General features: G+C 41.5%; 1 protein-coding gene across 1 annotated transcript in view; it reads left to right on the forward strand.

Moving 5' to 3' along the window:
* Window positions 1–19,740, forward strand: part of LOC139407150 (UPF0606 protein KIAA1549-like) — an 85,200-nt gene that overhangs the window by 43,709 nt on the left and 21,751 nt on the right. The window contains exons 6-10 of the mRNA XM_071150639.1: window positions 7,971–8,151; window positions 8,360–8,419; window positions 8,768–8,913; window positions 11,030–11,207; window positions 12,643–12,830. Coding sequence (XP_071006740.1) covers window positions 7,971–8,151; window positions 8,360–8,419; window positions 8,768–8,913; window positions 11,030–11,207; window positions 12,643–12,830 — 753 coding nt within the window. The remainder of the gene's footprint in view (window positions 1–7,970; window positions 8,152–8,359; window positions 8,420–8,767; window positions 8,914–11,029; window positions 11,208–12,642; window positions 12,831–19,740) is intronic.

Genomic DNA, 19,740 nt, shown 5'->3' on the forward strand with positions numbered 1-19,740 from the left:
TACTTTAGCTATGCTCTTACTGCTAGAGCTCGAAAAGAGCAGCGTCTGCTGAAATAAGTCTGGAAGTGGAAAGGAAAAGAGAGAAAAGCTCTGATTTTCCAAGAGAGTCGGTTGGCTGAGGCCAAGAAATTAGAACGTTAGAAACTAATTGGGTTACTGTGTGCAAATGCAGCTCCTCGGCCCCGCAAACTCAACTCTGGTCCCTGAAGCCAGTTCCGCTGCTTGTTTTAATTTTTCTCCTCTAATCAAGGACTGATTTAGACCTGGGTGCAATTAATTATCAGGTATAACAGAAAACCAGCTGGCTCTGTACCATGTAGGGTAAGAGTTGAATACCCCTGGCCTAGGCTGCAGTCTTAATTGGCGGTGCTTGTTTGCTGACTTCGACAAACATAGACTGGGACTGCCTCTAACGATTGCACCAGCAGTACTCCGATTGCAGCTGCAGGGGCTTGCTTCGGATTGGAGAGAAAAAGAGAGGCAGGAGCTGCTCGACTTTTATATTACAATTGTTAAAGCTTGTGGAGCGACAGGGAGTAATGGTTGAAATGTATGGTTGCGTGACTGTGTGTGCTGCAATAATACAACCTAAGTGTTGGTCTCCGTCTCCAGCACACAAGTCTTTAGATCAGTGGTCAATCATTCAAGACCAAAATGACCAGCTTTGGTTTATTGGATCAGGTTTGATTCAATAAAGGTTGTCCACTATTAAAAGTATTCAGATGCTTGAGAAAGTGCTTATTTCGCTGTTCGGGTTTGCTGTTCTTGAATGTAGCAAACCATAAGGGTATGGAAAGTTTTCAGACACATACAGTTGAAGTCGGAAGTTTACATGCACCTTAGCCAACTACATTTAAACTCAGTTTTTCACAATTCCTGACATTTAATCCTCGTAAAAATGCTCTGTCTTAGGTCAGTTAGGATCACCACTTTATTTTAAGAATGTGAAATGTCAGAATAATAGTAGAGAGAATGATTTATTTCAGCTTTTATTTCTTTCATCACATTCCCAGTGGGTCAGAAGTTTACATACACTAAATTAGTATTTGGTAGCATTGCCTTTAAATTGTTTATCTTGGGTCAAACGTTTCAGGTAGCCTTCCACAAGTTTCCCACAATAAGTTGGGTGAAATTTGGCCCATTCCTCCTGACAGAGCTGGTGTAACTGAGTCAGGTTTGTAGGCCTCCTTGCTTGCACACACTTTTTCAGTTCTGTCCACACATTTTCTATAGGGTTGAGGTCAGGGCTTTGTGATGGCTACTCCAATACCTTGACTTTGTTGTCCTTAGCCTCTCTAGGATAGGGGGACTGTCACGTCTCACTTGGCCAAAAGCCAGGGAAAATGCAGAGCGGCAAATTCAAATAAAATTATATAAAAATCAAACTTTATTAAGTCATTAAATCACACATGTAAGATACTAAATTAAAGCTACACTCACTGTGAATCCAGCCAACATGTCAGATTTTAAAAAGGCTTTTCGGCGAAAGCATAAGATGCTACTATCTGATGATAGCACAACAGTAAACAAAGAGAGTAGCATGTTTCAACCCTGCAGGCGCTACACAAAACGCAGAAATAAAATATAAATCATGCCTTACCTTTGACGAGCTTCTTTTGTTGGCACTCCAATATGTCCCATAAACATCACAAATGGTCCTTTTGTTAGTTTAATTCCGTCCATATATATCCAAAATGTCCATTTATTTGGCGCGTTTGATCCAGAAAAAAACAGCTTCCAATTTGCGCAAAGTCACTACAAAATATCTCAAAAGTTACCTGTAAACTTTGTCAAAACATTTCAAAATACTTTTGTAATACAACTTTAGGTATTTTTAAACGTTAATAATCGATCAAATTGAAGACGGGTCTATCTGTTTTCAAAAGAGGACGAGAGGAAACTAACGCTACTTTTCAAGTCTTGCCCAACTCTCAACAGCATTACCCTTTTCCTAGATGGCCGTACTTCTTCATTGCACAAAGGAATAACCTCAACCAAATTCCAAAGACTGGTGACATCCAGTGGAAGCGCTAGGAACTGCAAACAAGTGCCTAAGAAATATTGTTTCCCCATGAGAGCCCATTGAACAGACAGTGACCTCAAAAATAAATAATTCTGAATGGTTAGTCCTCTGGGTTTTGCCTACATAAGTTCTGTAATACTCACAGACATGATTCAAACAGTTTTAGAAACGGCAGAGTGTTTTCTATCCAAATCTACTAATAAATGCATATCTTATATTCTTGAGCATGAGTAGCAGGAAGTTGAAATTGGGCACACTATTTATCCAAAAGTGAAAATGCTGCCCCCTATCCCAAAGAGGTTAATTAACCAGTTGGATATAGGGGGCGCTATTTTAATTTTTGGATGAAAAACGTTCCCGTTTTAAACAAGATATTTTGTCACGAAAAGATGCTTGACTATGCATATAATTGACAGCTTTGGAAAGAAAACACTCGTTTCCAAAACTGCAAAGATATTGTCTGAGTGCCACAGAACTGATGTTACAGGCGAAACCCAGATAAAAATCCAATCAGGGAGTGCCGCATTTTTTGAAACTGCCTCATGCCAATGACTCCTTATATGGCTGTGAATGCGCTACGAATGAGCCTACGTTTTCCACACACTCCCCAAGCTGTCTACAACATTGTGACGTCTTTTTAGGCATTTCCATTGGAGAATGCCTCTAAGGGACCATATTTGGTGAGTGGTCACATGGTGTCTCCCGGAGGAAATCTTGTGTAAAATACTGAGGTAGCCATTTTTCCAATCACATCTTATGAGAAAACAATTGCCTTGACGGATATATTATTGAATAATATATATGTCCATCCTTGAGGATGGATCCTAAACAGCGTTTGCCGTGTTTCTGTCGATATTATGGAGCAAATTTTGAAAAAAGTTTGGCGTTATATTTGAAGTATTTTTCGGTCGATTTGTCAGCCAAAACTGATGAACAAACGGGACCTTTTTCACCTACAAAAATATTATTTTTGGAAAAAAGGAACATTTGCTATCTAACTGGGAGTCTCCTGAGTGAAAGCATCTGAAGTTCTTCAAAGGTAAATTATTTAATTTGGTTGCTTTTCTTATTTTCGTGAAAATGTTGCCTGCTGCCAGCAGAGCCTAGCATAGCATTATGCCATGATAAACTTACACAAATGCTTGTCTAGCGTTGGCTGTAACGCATATTTTGAAAATCTGAGATGACAGTGTTGTTAAGCCATTTTCCACAACTTTGGAAGTGTGCTTGGGGTTATTGTTAATTGGGAAGACCCATTTGTGACCAAGCTTTAACTTCCTGACTGATGTCTTGAGATGTTGCTTCAATATACCCACCTAAGTTTCCTGCCTCATGATGCCATCTATTTTGTGAAGTGCGCCAGTCAGTCCTGCAAGCAATGCACCCCCACAACATGATGCTGACCACCCCCGTGTTTCACAGTTGGGAGGGTGTTCTTCTGCTTGCAAGCCTCCCCCTTTTCCCTCCAAACATAATTGATGGTCATTATGGCCAAATAGTTCTATTTTTGTTTCATCAGACCAGAGGACATTTCTCCAAAAAGCATGATCTTTGTCCCCATGTGCAGTTGCAAACCGTAGTCTGGCGTTTTTTAATGGTGGTTTTGGAACAGTGGCTTCTTCCTTGCTGAGCGGCCTTTCAGGTTATGTTGATATAGGACTTGTTGTACTGTAGATATAGATACTTTTGTACCCGTTTCCTCCAGCATCTTCACATGGTCCTTTGCTGTTGTAGCTTGCAAGCCTCCCCCTTTTTCCTCCAAACATATCATTGGTCATTATGGCCAAACAGTTCTATTTTTGTTTCATCAGACAAGATGACATTTCTCCAAAAGTATGATCTTTGTCCCCATGTGCAGTTGCAAACCGTAGTCTGGCTTTTTTATGGCGGTTTTGGAGCAGTGGCTTCTTCCTTGTTGAGCGGCCTTTCAGGTTATGTCGATATAGGATTTGTTTTACTGTGGATATAGATACTTTTGTACCTGTTTCCTCCAGCATCTTCCCAAGGTCCTTTGCTGTTGTTCTGGACTCGTCTCCTTCCTGAGCGGTATGATGGCTGCGTGTTCCCATGCTGTTTATACTTGCGTACTATTGTTTGTACAGATGAACATGGTACCTTCAGGCGTTTGGAAATTGCTCCCAAGGATGAACCAGACTTGTGGAGGTCTATTATTTTTTTCTGAGATCTTGGATGATTTATTTTGATTTTCCCATGATGTGAAGCAAAGAGGCACTGAGTTTGAAGGTAGGTCTTGAAATACATCCACAGGTACAGCTCCAATTGACTCAAGTGATGTCAATCAACCTATCAGAAGCTTCTAAAGCCATGACATCATTTTCTGGAATTTTCCAAGCTGTTTAAAGGCACAGTCAACTTAGTGTATGTAAACTTCTGACCCACTGGAATTGTGATACAGTGAATTATAAGTGAAATAATCTGTCTGGAAACAATTGTAGGAAAAATGACGTGTGTCATGCACAAAGTAGCTGTCCTAACCGACTTCAAAACTATAGTTTGTGAACAAGACATTTGTGAAGTGGTTGAAAAACAAGTTTATGTAAACTTCCGACTTCAACTGTAGGTTTCATACTCAGTAAATTAACGGATTAGACTGGATAATACATTAATATCTGGAGAACACCATTTTAATTATGCCTGGTCATTTAATTTTCAATTCCCTTTCAATTTCAAATCTGCAAATTAAATGAGATCAATCTGACCCAAGCTCTATTATTCACACTGGTTGAATCTACGTTGTTTCCACGTCATTTCACTGAAATTACGTTAAAGGGTAACTCAACCCCAATTTCAGCCTTTGCCCAACCTCTTCAAATGCCTTCAGGTGAGAAGTTGTGGGTGGGGGGAATTGCCCATATATAGAGTCCTTTAGGTGCCTTATGGCAAACTCCAAGAGGACTGTCATGTGCCTTTTACTGAGTGGCTTCCGTGGCTTCCGTCAGACCAGTCTACCATAAAGGCCTGATTGGTGTAGTGCTTCAAGGATGGTTGTCCTTCTGGAAGGTTCTCCCATCTCCACAGATGAACTCTGGAGCTCTGTCAGAGTGACCATCGGGTTCTTGGTCACCTCCCTGACCAAGGCCCTTCTCCCCCAATTGCTCAGTTTGGCCGGGCGGCCAGGTCTTGGTGGTTCCAAACTTCTTCCATTTAAGACTGGTGGAGGCCACTGTGTTCTTGGGGACCTTCAATGCTGTAGAAATGTTTTGCTACCCTTCCCCAGATCTGTGCCTCGACACAATCCTGTCTCGGAGCTCTACAGACAGTTCCCTCGACCTCATGGCTTGGTTTTTGCTCTGACATGCACTGTCAACTGTGGGACCTTATATAGACAAGTGTGTGCCTTTCCAAATCATGCCCAATCAATTGAATTTACCACAGGTGGACTCCAATCAAGTCTCCAATTTCAGTTTCATAGCAAAGGCTCTGAATACTTAGTCAGTTCCATAAATATTTGGACATTGACCAAGTTATTCTTATTTTAGATGTCTACCACAGCATATTGGACTTGAATTAATTCAATAAAGTATAGACTTTCAGCTTTAATTTGAGGGTTTTTGTATCCAAATCGGGTGAACGGTGTAGGAATTACAGCACGTTTTATATGTGCTCCCCCCTTTTTAAAACCTCTTAAGGATCAGACTTTTTTAAATATTTTTTCTAATTTCGCCTAAAATGACATACCCAAATGTAACTAACTGCCTGTAGCTCAGGACCTGAAGCAAGGATATGCATATTATTGATGCAATTTGTATGGAAACACTTTGAAGTTTGTGGAAATGTGAAATGAATGTTGGAGAATATAACACATTAGATCTGGTAAAAGATGCCAGGCCTTTACTGCAGCTGTCTTCAGTTCCTACTTGCTCTTGTGGCGTTTTGCTTTCAGTTTTGCTTTCAGCAAGTGAAATGCATGCTCAATTGGATTCAGGTCAGGTGATTGACTTGGCCATTGCAGAACATTATACTTATTTGCCTTAAAAAAAGTATTGGGTTGCTTTCGCAGTATGCTTCCGGTAATTGTCCATCTGCACTTTGAAGCACCGTCCAATGAGTTTTTAAGCATTTGGCTCAATTTGAGCAGATAATATAACCCTAAACACTTCAAAATTCATCATGCTGCTTTTGTCAGCAGTCACATCGTCAATATATACAAGGGAATCAGCTCCATTGGCAGCCATACATGCCCACGCCATAACACTACCTCCACCATGCTTCACAGATGAGGTGGTATGCTTCGGATCATGAGCAGTTCTTCTCCATACTCTTCTCTTCTCTTCCCATCATTCTGGTACAAGTTGATCTTTGTCTCATCTGTCCATAGGATGTTGTTCCAGAACTACACAGGCTTTTTTAGATGTTGTTTGGCAAACTCTAATCTACTCTTCCTGTTTTTGAGGCTTACCAATGGTTTACATCTTGTGGTAAACCGTCAGTATTTACTCTGGTGAAGTCTTCTCTTGACTGTTGACTTTGCCACAGATACGCCTGCCTCCTGGAGGGTGTTCTTGATCTGGCCAACTGTTGTGAAAGGGTTTTTCTTCACCAAGGAAAGAATTCTTCTGTCATCCACCACAGTTGTTACCCATGGTCTTCCGGGCCTTTTCGTGTTCCTGAGCTCACCAGTGCGTTTTTTCTTTTTAAGAATGTATGAAATAGTTAATTTGGCCACACCTAATGTTTTTGCTATCTCTCTGATGGGTTTGTTTTGATTTGTCAGCCTAATGATGGCTTGCTTCACTGGCAGTGACAGCTCTTGGGAATTCATATTGAGGGTTAACAGCAACAAATTCCAAATGCAAATGTCACACTTGAAATCAACTCTTGACCTTTTATCTGCTTACTTGTAAATTAACTAATGAGGGAATAACACAAACCTGACCATGGAACAGCTGTGCAGCCAATTGTCCAATTACTTTTGCTCCTTTAATTTATAATTATATTAGTTTGTCCAATTACTATTGAGCCCCTAAAATTGGGGGGCTATGTATAAAAATGGTTGTAATTCCTACACGGTTCATACAATCATTTTGACAAAACCCTTAAATTAAAGATGAACGTCTACACTTAAAGCACATCTTGATTCATTTCAAGTCCATTGTGGTGGCGTACAGAGACAAAATTATGCAAATGTCACTGTCCAGATACTTATGAACCTGACTGTATGTAAATAAGGTATTTCTGTTTTTTATTTTTAATAAATTAGCAAACATATCAAAAAACCTGTTTTCACTTTGTCATTATGGGTTATTGTGTGTAGATTGATGAGATAAAAAAAGGCTGTTATGTAACAAAATGTGGAAAAGGTCAAGGGGTCTGAATACTTTCCAAATGCACTGTAGATGTGTTTGAAACCATAAGCAAAAACCTTGCATTTTGTGTAACGTCAGTCAAGGAAGCATCATGCAATATATATTGTCCCTCTCCCCTTACTAAGACCAATGCCAAATAAGGCACGCTGTCACCTGCTTTTATAGTAAGCCTTGATGTGGTACTGTACCTCCCAGCACATCTAGAAGTACCCTCCCTTAAGATGATGTAGAGGCACTTTCTCAAGGTGCTTCTACATCACAATTGAAATGGTAGAGTTGAACCGCTAGGGGGAAAAAGAGCTAGATTTACTACTAAAAGACCAACATATAGCACTTTTGCAACGAACTGTCAAAATGAAGACCAGAATTGACGTGTTTCACTATAACTAAGCTTAAAACATCTGTTTTTTGTCAAAACAATTTTTTTAAACCAATGTTAAATGTACATCTTTGCCCAGTGTAAATAAATAAGTAAATGTGTGGCAAATTGCGAACATCACACTGCAGTGTATGCTCACATGCTCACATGGTTTATTGGTGACAGTCTCTTTTTACCATTTACTGAACTTTTGATATCCATCCCTAGCTCAAAGACGTGTGGATATGTCATATTTTCCTAGATTGTGAACATCACCATGAACCAGAAAAGTAGTCTGCAAAGGGAGCCGGTGGACGTGACCTTTGCGGTGCGTGGGGCCATAGGCTACCTGAAGGGGTCAGAGGTCAGCAACCACCTGAGGCTGCTCAACATGGTGGAATTCAGCTACTACCTGGGCTTCCCCGTGCTGCAGATCGCCGAGCGTGAGTCTATTATCATTGTCTAATGGATTGGGATTTTATGCCAAACGCCACTCTTGGGAAGTTCACTTGGGGAAAAATAAATATATTCTAATCAAATGTATTCTATTAGCCAATCTGCTTCACCTTCTATACACCTAGTTTAACCTCAATAGAGAGTATTTTCAGGTTGTCTGTACTTGTCTGGTTTCCCTCTGTTCTTTCCCAATAGCTTTCCACTACCCGGAGTTGAACACCACCCAGTTGCTTCGCTCGTCTTGGGTTAGAACAGGTATGCTTCCCCTTGTCAACAACTCTGACATTAGGTCAGCGTTTCCCAAACTCGGTCCTGGGGACCTCAAGGGGTGCATGTTTTGGTTGTTGGAATTATTTGTTCATTATTTGAATCTGCTGTGGGCAAAAACCAAAACGTGCACCTCTTGTGGTCCCAAGGACTGACTTTGGGAAACGCTCCTTTAAATATTCCATCCAATCTAAATCTCAACTGCAGCAAGAGGATGGATTGAAAGACATACACATGTAGGGCCTATGTTCTGGCTGTGTGATAGGCTATGTGTTGGTTCTGTATTTCCTGTCCTGTGAGTGATATCATAACTCTCTGTTTCCTGTCCTTGACCAGTGTTGCTGGGTGTGCTGGATCAGGGGGTGGATGAGCGGACCTTCCAGGCCAAGATGGAACGTCGTGTTGCCCTGCTGCTAGGAGAAGTGCTGGGGGCGGCCAGGCGCACCAAGAGGGCCACCAGCGTGGCTAACCACAGTGTTCAGGTACCGCATCGGTGACTGAGTGTGTACTACACTCTTAGAAAAAAGGGTGCTTCAGCTGTCCCCATATGGTAACCGTTTTTGGTTTCAGGTAGAACCCTTTTTGGTTTCAGTTAGAACCCCCTTGTGGAAAGGGTTCTACATGGAATCGGAAAGGGTTCTCCTATGGGGACAGCCGAAGAACCCTTTTAGGTTTTAGGTAACACCTTTTTTTCTAAAAGTGTACTGCTACTCAGAGACATTTATACAGAATAAGTCATGAACACACACACACACACACACACACACACACACACACACACACACACACACACACCACACACACACACGATGCATTACATTTGAGAACTCAAATTACAGTTATCTCGTGTTGTGCTTTACCATAACTCTAAGTACAGCAAGTACAGCTCTCCCCCTGTGGTAATAGCCCCTAGTCTAGGCTGCGCTAGGTACTGTGTTACTGAAGAGAGTAAGTCTGGGTCGTGTGTGATCTGACACAGAAAAACAACCTGTGTTCCCTCAGCCAGCCTCTAATCCACATCCAGTCCCCAAGTTTATTAGAGTGGAATGATGAACAGTGTGTGGCCCCACCTGAACCACCCCCTTTCAAAACACACACACACACACACACACACACACACACACACACACACACACACACACACACACACACACACACACACACACACACACACACACCTCCTGGGTTTATAATAACTCCAGCTGCCAGGCAGAGAGAGAATTAATAATTGATCTGCTATTAGCGACTGGTGCACACAGCAGTCGAGTAACGGGTCTTGAAAGAAAGACAATTTGACTTGGTGGTTGGTCTTTGAGTGGCTGGCGCTGTGATGAATACTGTAGGTGGAGTTGCCATGGATACTCTGGCCTATCCAGTCCCCTGAATGTTGTTAAGAGAGAGGGGAGTAGAGCAGGTGCTGTGGAGCTCCACAAAAGGCCGAGCTTGATTAGTAAAGCAGTGGTGCTCTGGGTAGAAAAGACTACAAGCCCTTGATAATGAGTCTCACTGTTCTGATTCATAGAGAGCTCACCACAAGGAATAATATCCACTGAATTAGTAGGAAGGATGCTTTTACCAGTTGATGTGACTAACACCGTATAGTCCACTCTGTTTGCAACCACATGCACCAATACCCCTCTACAGAATATTGTTATGTTATTATTGGGTAATGGGGAAAGAAAAGTAGAGGCAGAATAGAAACCACATTTAAACCACTGGTACCAGGCATTGTCGCTGCAGAGCTACACGTTTTATTGCGTTACAATTTATTGTGTTACTAAGTGGGATTCAAATGTATTTCATTGTACTTTTTTGGTCGACAATTTACAAACAATACTCTATAATGTCGAAGAGGAAGAAAAAGATGAAGAAAAATGCAAATATAGTAGTTTAGAAAAAGTATTCAGCTCCCTGAGTCAATACATTTTTAGAAACACCTTTTGGCATCGGTTACAGCTGTGAGTCTTCATGGGTAAGTCTATAAGAGCTGTGCACATCTGGATTGTGCCATATTTGCCCATTATTCTTCTGGAAAAAAAGGTCAGCCAAACACAAGGCTTTGCATTCAGGCCAAAAAGTGTATTCCTTTGCTGTGTTTTTATTGCAGTATTACTTTAGTGCTTGTTGCATACAATATGCATGTTTTGGAATATTTTCATTCTGTATTTGTGTTCTTCTTTTCATTATTGCGGAGTCACTGCAATGTTGATCCGTCCCCAGTTTTCTCCCATCACAGCCATTGAACTCTGTAACTGTTTTAACATCACCGATGGCCTCATGGTGACATCCCTGAGCAGTCTCATTACTGTCCTGCAGCTCAGTTCAAGGATGACTGTATCTTTGATGTCTCTGGGTGGTTTAATACATAATCCACAGCAGAATGAATAACTTCACCATGCTTAAAGATGTATTCATTGTCTGAGTTGTTATTGTAACCCATCTACCAATCACTGCCCTTTTTTTATGAGGCTTTCGAAAAGCTCACTGATCTTTGTTAGTTGAATCTGTCTTTAAAATTCAAAGGTTGACGGAGGGACCATACAGATGTTACATGTATGGGGTTAGTCATTCAAAAATCACACATCTTCCTCCCTTCAGATTGTGAGTACGACCAGGCTGGTGGGAGCGGAACACCCCCTGGAGATGGTGTACTTTGTGGAGGGTCCCAGCGGGGAGCGGCAGCCTGCAATCACTACAGCCAACCTGCTGAACCGTCTTGATGTGCAGAGGGCAGCCATCATACTGGGATACAGAGTGGAGGGCATCCTGGCTACACGTAAGTTCCAATCAGCCACAGCCTGGTCCCAGATCGCTTTATGCTGTCTTGCCAACTCCTATGGTCTTGACTATAGAGTATCTATCTATCTATTATATCTAATCTATCTATCTAATATATCTAATCTATCTATTTTATCTATCTAATCTATTTTATCTATCCTATCATCTAGCTAATCCATCTATCTATATATCTTATCTATCTATCTTATCTATCTATTTTATCTATCCTATCTATCTATTTTATCTATCCTATCTATCTATTTAATCTATCTAATCTCTCTATTTTATCAATCATATCTATCTATCTTATCTAGTTTATCTATCCTATCTAATCTATTTTATCTATCTTATCTATATATTTTATCTATTTGATCTTATCTATTTGATCTATCTATCTATTTTATCCTATCTATTTTATCTATCTATCTATCTATCTATTTTATCTATCCTATCTATTTCATCTATATATCTTATCTATCTATTTTATCTATCTAATCTATCTATTTTATCAATCATATCTATCTGTTTTATCTATCTAATCTATTTTATCTATCCTATCTATCTATTTGATCTATCTATCTATTTTATCTATCTAATCTATTTTATCTATCCTATCTATCTAATCTATTTTATCTATCCTATCTATCTATCTAATTTATGTATCTATCTATATTATATATTTTATCTATCTATTTGATCTATCCTATTGTATCTATCCTATCTATCCTATTTTATCTATCCTATCTATTTTATTATCTATCTTATCTAACCTATTGATTGTATCCATCCTGTCTTTGTTCAGGCACATATCCATGCACCAGTGCATTCATTGACACAGAACGTGTTCATGAAGCTTTTGGAGCTCCTGATCACAGTAAAGTGAATCTGCACAGTAAAAAAGGATAAAAAGAGAATACTAATGATTTGCTTTCTCAGTATATGTTGACATGTATTTATAGCAGCGTCTCAACTAATGACTTTATCCTATAGACTGTGTCAAATGTCTATCAACCTCATTATATACCCATGTTCGGGATGAAAGCCTAACACACGGTCAGAGCACCTCAGGGGACTTCTGTCCCTGCTGTAAGACTAATCTTACAGCAGGGTTCTCCCAAGGGGTACGACAAGCCTTAATTAATCCTAATGAAGTCCCTTGGTTACAGCAGGGGAACCTACAGCCTAAAGATGTTGTGCGTGGAACACAGTGTGTACCATGCAGTGCATCTACTCTAGCTGTTTAGAAGTTAACTTGGTGTGCTAGTCAGGTTCTCTGATGGGGATATATAAACACAGACAGATGCGCTCACACACACACACACAGGCAGGCAGGCAGGCAGACATATGCATATAATTGCACATACATGATGTACACACACTCTATAATATTCTATATCATGTTACGTGTTAAGTATGTCTCTATGGCCCTGTAGCTGTGGAGAAGGTGGCGGGCTACCCTCCTACGGACACGGAGAACACCAGCGTGTGGATCATTGTCGGCGTGGTGGTGCCGCTAGGTGTGGCCGTCATCATCATCTCCATCCTGTACTGGAAGCTGTGTCGCACTGACAAGCTGGAGTTCCAGCCCGACGCCATGACCACTGTCCAGCAGAGACAGAAGGTGATCAAAAACCTGATAGAAATAAAGAGACTGAAGGTGAGGGGGGAGGAGGGGAGGAGGAGGGACGATGTGCCGAGGAGGATGATCCTAGAGTTTATTCACCTCTTTTAACCTGCTGTCATGTCTGGGTGTGTTGGGCCTTACATGTTTATGTTGCCTGTCTCTTTGTCCATAACCACGGTCTTAAATAGCCCTACTCTACACGGCTATCTACACGGCTGTCTCTCTGATGGATCAGTCTGTCTGGTCTGTCTGTGTAGTTATTAGGGGTTATCCTGTCTCTCTGATGGATCAGTCTGTCTGGTCTGTCTGTGTAGTTATTAGGGGTTATCCTGTCTCTCTGATGGATCAGTCTGTCTGGTCTGTCTGTGTAGTTATTAGGGGTTATCCTGTCTCTGATGGATCAGTCGGTCTGGTCTAACTGTGTAGTTATTAGGGGTTATCCTGTCTCTCTGATGGATCAGTCTGTCTGGTCTGTCTGTGTAGTTATTAGGGGTTATCCTGTCTCTCTGATGGATCAGTCGGTCTTGTCTGTCTGTGTAGTTATTAGATATATGAACATAGATATGTCCTTTAGAGGGGCGATAACCGTATAACACAAGCAGTGGAGACACAGAGGAGTCGACTGGCTGATAACACATCACTCTCTATGCTGTGTGTGAAGGTAGAGGGGGACAAATAGCTGTCAGTATCAGAGATAACTAAAAGTACAATGTACTACGCACAAAGATGCTGCAGATGGATATATACAGTGGGGAGAACAAGTATTTGATACACTGCCGAAATTGCAGGTTTTCCTACTTACAAAGCATGTAGAGGTCTGTAATTTTTTATCATAGGTACACTTCAACTGTGAGAGACGGAATCTAAAACAAAAATGCAGAAAATCACATTGTATGATTTTTAAGTAATTAATTTGCATTTTATTGCATGACATAAGTATTTGATCACCTACCAAGCAGTAAGTATTCCGGCTCTCACAGACCTGTTAGTTTTTCTTTAAGAAGCCCTCCTGTTCTCCACTCATTACCTGTATTAACTGCACCTGTTTGAACTCGTTACCTGTATAAAAGACACCTGTCCACACACTCAATCAAACAGACTCCAACCTCTGCACAATGGCCAAGACCAGCAAGCTGTGTACGGACATCAGGGATAAAATTGTAGACCTGCACAAGGCTGGGATGGGCTACAGGACAATAGGCAAGTAGCTTGGTGAGAACGCAACAACTGTTGGCACAATTATTAGAAAATGGAAGAAGTTCAAGATGACGGTCAATCACCCTCAGTCTGGGGCTCCATGCAAGATCTCACCTCGTGGGGCATCAATGATCATGAGGAAGGTGAGGGATCAGCCCAAAACTACACGGCAGGACCTGGTCAATGACCTGAAGAGAGCTGGGACCACAGTCTCAAAGAAAACCATTAGTAACACACTACGCCGTCATGGATTGAAATCCTGCAGCGCACGCAAGGTCCCCCTGCTCAAGCCAGCACATGTCCAGGCCCGTCTTAAGTTTGCCAATGACCATCTGGATGATCCAGAGGAGGAATGGGAGAAGGTCATGTGGTCTGATGAGACAAAAATAGAGCTTTTTGTTCTAAACTTGTTTGGAGGAAGAAGAAGGATGAGTACAACCCCAAGAACACTATCCCAACCGTGAAGCATGGAGGTGGAAACATCATTCTCTGGGGATGCTTTTCTGCAAAGGGGACAGAACAACTGCACCGTATTGAGGGGAGGATGGATGGGGCCATATATCGCAAGATCTTGGCCAACAACCTCCTTCCCTCAGTAAGAGCATTGAAGATGGGTCGTGGCTGGGTCTTCCAGCATGACAACAACCCGAAACACACAGCCAGGGCAACTAAGGAGTGGCTACGTAAGAAGCATCTCAAGGTCCTGGAGTGGCTTAGCCAGTCTCCAGACCTGAACCCAATAGAACATCTTTGGAGGGAGCTGAAAGTCCGTATTGCACAGTGACAGCCCCGAAACCTGAAGGATCTGGAGAAGGTCTGTATGGAGGAGTGGGCCAAAATCCCTGCTGCAGTGTGTGCAAACCTGGTCAAGAACTACAGGAAACGTATGATCTCTGTAATTGCAAACCACGGTTTCTGTACCAAATATTAAGTTCTGCTTTTCTGATGTATCAAATACTTGTCATGCAATAAAATACAAATGAATTACTTAAAAATCATGTGATTTTCTGGATTTTTGTTTTAGATTCCGCCTCTCACAGTTGAAGTGTACCTATGATAAAAATTCCAGACCTCTACATGCTTTGTAAGTAGGAAAACCTGCAAAATCAGCAATGTGTCAAATACTTGTTCTCCCCACTGTGTATATACATCCATCTGCAGCATCTCTGTGCGTAGTACATTGTACTTTTAGTTATCTCTGATACTGACAGCTATTTTTCCTCCTTTACCTTCACACACAGCATAGAGAGTGATGTGTTATCAGCCAGTCGACACCTCTGTGTCTCCACTGCTTGTGTTATACGGTTATCGCTCCTCTAAAGGACATATCTATATCTAGGTCTCTATATCTCCCTGGCAGTGCACTCCTCTAAACCACTTCTGTTTCTCCATGTCTGTATGAGACACTACTTCCTTGTTATGATTGGAGGGCTGTAGTTCTCGCCATATAGAGTGGTTGTGGTAGTCTCAGGCTGGGTCTCTGGGGCGAATCCTACAACTTAAGTAGAATTGTTTTGGTGTCAATTGGAGACTAAGTGAAAATGTGACTTAAGTGGGAGTTTTGCCCTTGTGCTGATAGTACTACTACTCTATACTCCCATATAGTTTAGCCTATCTCCCTCCCCTGTTGTCCAGTGATCCAGTGTATTCATGGAAAGGATCACAGGTTCCCTATGTGGCAGCATCCCATGCATTAGAGAGGATCACAAGCTCCCTATGTGGCAGGCAAGCCCGACAGTAATTGGCTCTCACTGCTGTAAGGCACAGCGGCTGTGTTCTTGCCCATGGCTGCCCCTGCTGTACTGCAGCTCTACACAGCTCTGCAAGATCCCCCTGGCTGACAGTAACACACTCACACACATCCGCACACTCACATATACGCATGCACGCGCTCACACAGACACCCTGCATAATACACACTCATTGCTATCCAGACAGTTAGGATCTGCTCTGCCTACTGCTGCTGCTGTTGGGGGCTGTCTAATCTCTATCCTCACACACACACACACACACACACACACACATTGATGATCAGACACATCTATCGTTCCCTACCTCTGCCCAACACCTCTATCATCCATCATCACATAACACATCCCCTCTTTCCACTTCTATTTCTCTTTCCTGTTTCTGTTCAGTCCACTCAATCACCGTTCAGGGGATCATCGTTAAGGGAATCACCATTCAGGGAATCATCGTTCAGGGAATCAAGGTCTCCTCTTTCAATCAAGAGGCAAATAACCTTTAGTGAGAGTGAGGAGGAAGAGGATGAGGAAGAAGAAGAAGAGGAGGAGGAAGAAGAAGAGGAGGAGGAGGAGGAGGAGGAAGATGAGAAAAAGGGGAAGGTACAAAGTAGAAGCAAGTAGTTTGTAGAAGAAGAAAATGGGTTGTGTAGTGTGTAGTGGACTTGGATCCATTGGTTGTTGTGTGCAGAGGATGGTAGCATATTGTCCCTGTACTAAAGGGGCAATGAAGTCCCATGGTAGTGAACACTCAGAGACCTTGTCAACTCATCACATGTATCGATCTCCATCTGCTCAGGGGCCAAAGCTTCCTCCTCCCAAGCCAAAACCAAAGCCCACGCAGAAAAGTGAGAGCTATGAGGAGGAAGAGAACAAGGAGAAAGAGAAAACAGTGTTGAAAGGGAAGAAGGCAAAGCAGAAGGTACAATGTACTGTATAAAGGAAGTAGTCCTCTCCTTATTAGACGTGTTGGCCTGTTTCCAGGCCTTAGAGAGCGTTTGGTCAGACACACAGAGATGGTAGCTAGTTTGGCGCAGTACTCGTGTTTACATATTATAATAAAACAAAGTATTTGTTGAATACTTGGCTTCAATGTTTTTGATGCTTATCATCATAGTTGTTGTAGTCTCAGGCCATATATTGGATGGATACCATACTATAATGTACTGTATCAGTCTTTAGTAAGTACTGTAGTTCCCATTAGACTAGGCCGAGGTTTCAATATTTTTTTCTCTCTTTTGTTATCTCCCGACTTAGTGAATAGTGTGTGAGTAGAATCAGTAGCATAGCCTAGATCTGTGTGGGGTAGTGATGTTTTTACCTAGATATTCAGTTGGTGACGGTAAGACTGCTTACTGCTTAGCATGCCCGGTTTATCATACTGGAGAGATTTCCCTCTCAAAGACAAAAGCTTATATGCATATTCAACAGCGTTTAAGAAATATATAACCTTCAGCAGGGTTATCTTTTGATCAAGCCATCAATGTCTAGTGATTATTCGTGTCGCAAAAAAATGTTCGCCAACGTGTTAGCAATTAGCATGTTTGACATTTCAGTTGAAGTACTACTACTATCAGTTTTTTGATAAGAGGTTTAGCAAAAGAAAATACAGCCCCGTATTATTGGCATACGGTCCCCAGTTATTGGCCACTTTACTATTTTGATCTATTACAAGATATATCCATTTCATTGTGTTCAAAAAAGAGACACCAACCTCGTATCCGAAGTGTTTTACTAGATCCTAGGCTAACCTTCTAGTAAAAAAAGACTTGCCTGTCAACTTTTCATTACGCAGCCCGCTGCGCCCTCCTGTAGACTCTTAAAAATGGTTCTTCACCCACATCTTCTTTAGTGTTGTAACCAAATAATGTCTCATTATTTGTTTTACAGATGAATCTTATGTTTTGAGAAAGTAGATAACAGTTTAATACTAACATATGAATTAGTATGAATCATTTAGGTAAAAAAAAGTTGTATATTAAATGGTGTGGTCTGCTGCACATTCGAATTGTACAATATACAGCGTGTCCCACAAAATGTGTGTGTGTGTGTGTGTATATATATATATACAGTTGAATTCGGGAATTTACATACACCTTAGACAACTACATTTAAACTCAGTTTTTCACAATTCCTGAAATGTAATCCTAGTAAAAATTCCCTGTCTTAGGTCAGTTCGGATCACCACTTTATTTTAAGAATGTGAAATGTCAAAATTATAGTAGAGAGAATGATTTATTTAATCTTTTATTTCTTTCATCACATTCCCAGTGGGTCAGAAGTTTACATACACTCAATTAGTATTTGGTAGCATTGCCTTTAAATTGTTTAACTTAGGTCAAACGTTTCAGGTAGCCTTCCACAAGCTTCCCACAATAAGTTGGGTGAATTTTGGCCCATTCCTCCTGACAGAGCTGGTGTAACTGAGTCAGGTTTGTAGGCCTCCTTGCTTGCACACACTTTTTCAGTTTTTCAGGCTTTGTGATGGCCACTCCAACCCATTTGTGACCAAGCTTTAACTTCCTGACTGATGTCTTGAGATGTTGCTGCAATATATCCACATCATTTTCCTTCCTCATGATGCCATCTATTTTGTGAAGTGCACCAGTCCCTCCTGCAGCAAAGCACCCCCACAACATGATGGTGTACCTTGTACCTTTATTTAACTAGGCAAGTTAGTTAAGAACAAATTCTTATTTTCAATGACAGCCTAGGAACAGTGGGTTAACTGCCTTGTTCAGGGGCAGAACGACAGCTTTTTACCGTCAGCTTGGCGATTCGATCTTGCAACCTTTCGGTTACTAGTCCAACGCTCTAACCACTAGGTTACCTGCTGCCGTTCTTCGGCTTGCAAGCCTCCCCCTTTTTCCTCCAAACATAATGATGGACATTATGACCAAACAGTTCTATTTTTGTTTCATCAGACCAGAGGACATTTCTCCAAAAAGTACGATCTTTGTCCCCATGTGCCGTTGCAAACCATAGTCTGGCTTTTTCATGGCGGTTTTGGGGCAGTGGCTTCTTCCTTGCTGAGCAGCCTTTCAGGTTATGTCGATATAGGACTCGTTTTACTGTGGATATAGATACTTTTGTACCAGTTTGTTTCCTCCAGCATCTTCCCAAGGTCCTTTGGTGTTGTTCTGGGATTGATTTGCTCTTTTCGCACCAAAGTACATTCATCTCTAGGAGACAGAACGCGTCTCCTTCCTGAGCGGTATGGCGGCTGCATGGTCCCATGGTGTTTATACTTGCATACTATTGTTTGTACAGATGAACGTGGTACCTTCAGGCGTTTGGAAATTGCTCCCAAGGATGAACCAGACTTGTGGAGGTCTACACATTTTTTTCTGAGGTCTTGGCTGATTTCTTTTGATTTTCCCATGATGTCAAGCGAAGAGGCACTGAGTTTGAAGGTAAGGCTTGAAATACATCCACTGGTATACACCTCCAATTGACTCGAATGAAGTCAATCAACCTATCAGAAGCTTCTAAAGCCATGACACAATTTTCTGGAATTTTCCAAGCTGTTTTAAGGCACAGTCAACTTAGTGTATGTAAACTTCTGACCCACTGGAATTGTGATACAGTGAATTATAAGTGAAATAATCTGTCTGTAAACAATTATTGGAAAAATTACTTGTGTCATGCACACAGTAGATGTCCTAACCGACTTGCCAAAACTATAGTTTGTTAACAAGAAATTTGTGACATTTTAATGACTCCAACCTAAGTGTATGTAAACTTCCGACTTCAACTGTACATAGTGGGGATGATAGCCTGGTTGTGCCCTGAGGCAAGGCTGCATGGGCTCATACTGTGTGAGGGCGTCAACCGTGTGTGTGTGTGTGTGATTGTGTGTTCCACTCAGGGCTAAAGGCAGTGTGGTAACTGTAGATCTACACACACTGACCCCTCCGATGTTGAGGGGATATTAGCTATTAACATGCAGAATAGAGAGTGATAGGGAG

The sequence above is a fragment of the Oncorhynchus clarkii genome, chromosome 1 (assembly GCF_045791955.1).
Source record: "Oncorhynchus clarkii lewisi isolate Uvic-CL-2024 chromosome 1, UVic_Ocla_1.0, whole genome shotgun sequence".
Taxonomy (NCBI): Eukaryota; Metazoa; Chordata; class Actinopteri; order Salmoniformes; family Salmonidae; genus Oncorhynchus; species Oncorhynchus clarkii.